The sequence below is a fragment of the Leucoraja erinacea genome, chromosome 23 (assembly GCF_028641065.1).
Source record: "Leucoraja erinacea ecotype New England chromosome 23, Leri_hhj_1, whole genome shotgun sequence".
Taxonomy (NCBI): domain Eukaryota; kingdom Metazoa; phylum Chordata; class Chondrichthyes; order Rajiformes; family Rajidae; genus Leucoraja; species Leucoraja erinaceus.
This window is the reverse complement of record NC_073399.1, coordinates 8126061-8132189: the sequence shown is the minus strand read 5'-3', so window position 1 is coordinate 8132189 and position 6129 is coordinate 8126061. Positions and strand designations below refer to the sequence as shown.

Below are 6129 nucleotides of genomic sequence, written 5' to 3'. Positions count from 1 at the left end.
GTATTGAAAGAGTGACGGTTCTCCCTTACTCTTAATGTGGTGGCGTTTTCTCCCCGGTCTGGCTGCCTCACCTTCCATTGGCGCCTCTGGCCGACCCTCCCCCTTCCTCTATTTGGCTGAGCGCCAAACTTGCGAGCGCGCGCACACGCTCTCTCCGTCCTCGCGGCGCCCGCCAACGAGCGAGCTCGTGCTCATGGTCGCGGCGCCCTCTCTCGCCCAAAGATCCTCTCGCCCACCCGCTGACAGCAGGCGCGCGCACGCATGCCCGCCCCCGTTCGACGTCGCCCGCCCGCCCGTCCGTCCATCATCGCGTGTGACGTCGACGGCAGCCTGTTACTGGGTTACGGCGGCTTCGGGCCTTCCTGCGCCGCAGAGATTGTACCGATCTTTCTCATTCAAGAGAGAGAGAGAGAGAAAGGGAGAACAAAAAAAGAGAACGGGTAGGAAGGGAGATAAATAAAGTCGCAGTGAAAATGACGGACGGAACTGAACGAGCCGATGGCAAGATTGTAAAAATGGATATGGATTATAGTTCTGCTGTAGACCAGCAGCTCCCAGAGTGCGAGAAAATGGCCCAAGTAAGTGCCAGTCATTTGTACTAGTCACTGAGTCATGCGGTTCCGCTGATCGGAGGCAACTAGGCCTTCGGTGGTAGTAGGCCTCGGGCCTCGGCTGGCTACATAATTACACCAGCTTTAAATGCATTTTGATCAGTATTTCTTTGACAGGAAATAAGGAACATGGGAGAAATAACCCGTTAAAAAAATATATATGTGCGGCGTGTTTCAGAAACCCAGATGCAAACGTAAGACATCAGTGAATGCTCTTCTATAAATGCAAGTTGTTAATAATAGATAGACACAAAATGCTGGAGTAACTCAACTGGAGTGAACGAATGGGTGACGTTTCGGGTCGAGACCCTTCTTCACATAAAAGGTTACTTACTGCATGAGATATGAACGCAGATGATTTGAGGTAACATGTTGGCATGGATAGGGGAGTTCAGAAACAGTTAGGATGAATTGGTCATTTTCGGATTAAAACGAGTAACTATTTGCGCTCCATCAGGATCACTATTTATAATAAATCTTGTTAATTTTGATGTAGGAACTGAGTGTACAGTAGTCAAATTTGCTGATGATAGGTAGATGAGCAAGTTGTGAGGTGAACAAAAGAGCCCGCAAAGGTAAGAAGTTAGCAGTGGGCAAAATATGGGCTTATCCATTTTGGAAAGAAGAATAAAAAAACAATTTACAATTCAAATGGAGTCAAACTACAAAATGTTGTGCAACAATGGGATTGAGAAGCCCTGATGCTCAAAACACAACATATTAGCAAGCAAATATAGCATATGATTATGAAGATTTGCGGAATGTTGGCTTTTATTTGAAGGAGTATCGAGTCAGAAGGATTTGGTGCAACTTTCTAGAAAGCTGAAGGAATTGCACCTGGACCGTTCTCGTTGACATATAGTCATGGTTGGAACAACACTCAAACTGGCCCTTTGGTCCAATGAGTCCACTCTGATCATCATTAACGAACCAGCCTGAAGGGCCTGTTTCAATGTGTAGGAAAGAACTTCAGATACTGGTTTAAATCAAAGGTTGACAAAATGCTGGAGTAACTCAGCAGGACAGGCAGCTTCTCTGGAGAGAAGGAATGGGTGACTGAAGAAGGGTCTCGACCCAAAACATCACCCATTCCTTCCCTCCAGAGGTGCTGCTATATATAATATATTTCTCAATGTTTCTTGTTTAAAGCCTGCACATTCACCCAAACTACTTATTTATTTATTTATTTATTTATTTACTTATTTATTTATCATCTAATAACAGACAAGCTTGCAGCATGGAATGATGTCAACAATCCTGATTTTGGCAAATAATAAAATGTCCTAATTTTGTCCAACTAACAGCTGACAATTATCCCATTCCTTAGCTTGCATCTGAGTAAAATTTATTTCAAAACGCATTGATAGTTTACGATTATTTAAATGGTAAATGTAGCTTCAGAAGCGTTTTCATTTTGCATGTTAAAACCCACCTGAGAACCATGGGCGATTTTGCAATTTTACTGACGGATTTTTCACTTTTAAAACTTTTCATATAACAAATGAATAAAGATAAAAAAGTCAATAATGCCTTACTTTTGATGAAATGCAGCGAGCAAACGCGATAATTCCCGATATTTTGGATCTTTAAATCTCCACGACAAATGTCCGCTGATCACTTCCGCTGGTTTTGCACCTTCAGCTCCCTCTTGAATTTACCTTAGTTTCTATCTTTTTTTTGGACTGTAAATTTAGGTAGCTGTGCCTCACGGTCACCCCGACTGGCACAGTAAATTGCAGCTCAAAAACTAGCCGTTTTCGATGTTTTTAACGGGTGTGAAAGTGCGTGTTTTCCCATTCACTAACATGTACCGGATGTATCGCATGTACTCCACTTTAAATTTTCGGTCACGTGGGTGCGGATCTACGCTCCAGTGACCTTTCGTGAAATCACCCTATAGCTCTATGGCTCCTGCATTTACAATAATTCCATTTTATTCTTCCTACATTTTAATGAATGGGCAGCAGATTCTACCATTCACCTGCACCATCCAGATTTGGCGAGTACTTGAATCGCCACGGTCTAGTAGAATGTGAACCAGCTGAGATAAAGAAAAACTTTATCCCCCTGAGAATTGTGAATTTGTGGAATTCTCTGCCACAGAAGGCCGTGGAGGCCATTTCACTGGATGTGTTCAAGAGAGAGTTAGATTTGGAGGAAAAGCCAGAACGGGGTACTGATTTTGGATGATCAGCCATGATCGTATTGAATGGCGGTCGGTGCTGGTTCGAAAAGCCGAATGGCCTACTCCACCTATTTTCTATGTTTCCCTGTTTCTAAGTGCTGGTAAATGGAATTAGTGTAGCTGGGTCCTTGACCATGGACATGGTGAGGCAAAGCACAATTTACAATGTCTTTAGGGTGTGGGTGAAAACTGGAGCACATGGAAAAAATCCAGGGAAAACAGGGTGACAATGTAAACTCCACAACACAGTACCTGAGCTCAGAATTGAACCCAAGTCATTGGGGTTGTGACACAATCGGACCACTAACTGCATTGCTGTATTGAAAGGATGTGTTTGCATTGGAGGCAGTACAGAGAAAGTTAATTGGATTAATGCTGAGATGAAGGGGTTAAGGTTGGATGAAAGCTTGAGCAGGTTGGGCCTGCACTCATTTGATGATAAAATAATTCTTAATGAATTGTGTAAGATTCTAAGGGGAATTGGCAGAGTGGATGAGATTGTTTTTCCTAACTGAAGGTTTCTTGACCAAGGATGCAGCTTAGTTTAGAGATACAGCATGGAAACAGGCCCGTCGCCCCACCAAGTCCATGCTGACCGACCACCATTCGCTCTAATTTTTATGTTATCCCACTTTCTCAGCAACTCTCTACACACTAGAGGCAATTTACAGACACCAATTAACCTACAAACCAATACGTCTTTGGAATGTGGAAGGAAACAAGAGCATCTGGAGGAAGAGTATATCATCACTGGGGTGGGGGACATGCAAACTGCGCAGTCAGCACCCAAGGTCAGGACCAAACCTGGATTTTTGGTGCCGTTAGACAGCAGCTCTGCCAGCTGTGCCACTGCTGCCACTAGTTTCTGATTAAGAAGGAGTCCACTTCACAGATGAGGAGGAGGAATCTCTTGCCTCAGAGAATCGTGAATCTTTGCCTTTCTCGATACGATAGAACTTTATTTATCCCATGAGGGAAATTGATCTGCCAAGTCATAAAACACAAAATACATAAAACATGATATTAAAGTGACGCGTGGAAAGGATTGGGGATGTGCAAAGATTGGGTGGGGGGGAGAGAGAGAGAGTGTGTGTCAGTCTGTCGCGTGACAGAAGGGGGAGGAGTTGGACAGTTTGATAGCCACAGGGAAGAAGGATCTCCTGCGGCGTTCTGTCCTGCATCTTGATGGAACCAGCCTGTTGCTGAAGGTACTCCACCTTATAGAGCTGTGGAGATCAGGTAATTGAGCACATTCAAGGGCAGAGATGGACCTGTGGGTTGGATGGATATGGAGAGAGTGGGAAAGTGATGTTGAGGCGGAGAATGGATTAGCTGTGTTCTGATTGAATGGCAGTGCAGGCTCAGAGCCAACTGGCCAACATTTGCATATGTTTCTTTTGTCCCAGATGTTTAAAAATACAGCGTGCCATTCCCCATACCCAGGAAAATAGAACATTAAAACTGCATGAATATGAAGAGCTCCGAAGAAGCTTTTGATTGTTTTTTGTCTCTAGTATATATTTACAAATTAATAGAAGTTTTGTACATGTTGAGGGGAATAGATAGGGTCATTTGATGATAAAGTCTTTGATGATAAAGATGCTCAGTCTTTACCCCGGGAAGGGGAATCAAAAACCAGAGGACATGGGTATATGGAATGGGGGTTGAGGTGTATATATATATGAGCAGCAAGATTTAACAGGAACTTGGCTAGCTTAGATGGGCCATCTTGATCTGAAAGGGCGAATTGGGCCAAAGAGCCTGTTTCCATGCTGCATGATCCTATGATTAATTAAATAAATCAGAAATCTGTTCAATCATGCATTCAATAAGATCATGGGTCATAGAGTGATACAGTGTGGAAACAGGCCCTTCGGTACAACTTGCCCACACCGGCCAATATGTCCCAGCTACACTAGTCCCACCTGCCTGCATTTGGTCCATATCGCTCCAAACTTGTCCTGTCCATACCTCATACTACCCACAGTAGCTTTGAACTCCCTTGTTTACCAAGAATGTATCTATCTCTGCCTTAAAATATTAAAAGTTTCTGCTTCTACAACCCTTTGAGGAAGATGGTTCCTAGAACTCAAAACGTCCTGAGAGGAATTTCATTTCCTCTCTGCCTTAAAATGAGTGATCTCTGTTCTAGATTTTCCCACGAGGAAAGTCCTCTGACAGTCACCTTGTGAAACTCCACCAATATGTTAATTGTTTAATTAGTCCCTCTTATGCATCCAAATTGTATACCTCTCCTTTTCAACCTTTCCTCATAATGATACCTGCCTATTCCCGGTCAATGACACCTTTTCTGACCTACTTACAGTGTATTCAAATCCATCCTTGATTACTGTGATCTATACTGTAAACAGTACCTCAGAATTCTCTATATAATTCAAGCATAACCTCTCCACTTTTGTATTCAGTTCTTGTAGCAATAAATAGTAACATTCTGGTTAGCTTTCCTAATTCTTTATTGTACCCGTACAACAGTAGCCCTTTGCAAATCATGCAATTGGACACCAGAGCACTCTGCATCTCAGTGCTCCAACAGTATACAAACTTTTTAAGTAGATCGTTTTTATATGTATCCTGCTACATTTCCAATTTTTCTCACAATATATTCAGTTTGTTAGGCCTTAGCCCATTCACTTCATCTGTGTAGATTTTGTCGTCTTTGCGTCCTCTTCACACTTACTTTTCAACTTTGTGTCATCAGCAAATTTAGCGACCATTAGTTTGGTGTGTTCATCTAAGTCATTGGTATAAATTTGTTATATAAAGTTAAGACCCCGTGGCACACCCATAATCTCATTTTGCCAAGCAGGTAAAGATCTTTCTGTTTCTTGTTTGCCAGGTGATCTTTTATCCACTGTGTTGTCTTGTATATATATTTTTTGTGATTACCTTTGATTTGGCATCTTATCAAAAAGGACATTTGTGGATATCATAACATGGAAACAGTCTGTGTCATTGTTTGCTCCTTGATGGAAGTAAACAAGCTCAATCACATTTATACTCCAGTCCATTATTTCTACATCCATTCAATCTAACTGACTTGTGTTGAGTTCAAATTGCCCCTAATGTGAAAGTGAGATAACAGAACTAGGGTGAATGGGTGATTAATGGCAGCATGGACATGGTGGAACGAAGGATCAGTTATTATCCTGCATCTCTAAACTTTCATCAAATCGCAGAAGCCTTCAGGAGTCAGAAACAAAGAATATGTCAAACACCTAATTGTAAAAATAAATTAAAGCAAGGCCTTATCTTAGTTTCAGAATCGCTGAAGATAAACCATTCAAATGTTAATTTTGATTAGATATCTGGATA

General features: G+C 42.2%; 1 protein-coding gene across 1 annotated transcript in view; it reads left to right on the top strand.

Annotated features, from left to right (window-relative positions):
- The first annotated feature begins 304 nt into the window (after positions 1–304).
- psmd12 (proteasome 26S subunit, non-ATPase 12) overlaps positions 305–6129 on the top strand; it is a 28517-nt gene continuing 22692 nt past the window's right edge. The window contains exon 1 of the mRNA XM_055653764.1: positions 305–578. Within this exon, the coding sequence (XP_055509739.1) occupies positions 474–578 (105 nt within the window). The 5' untranslated portion in view covers positions 305–473. The remainder of the gene's footprint in view (positions 579–6129) is intronic.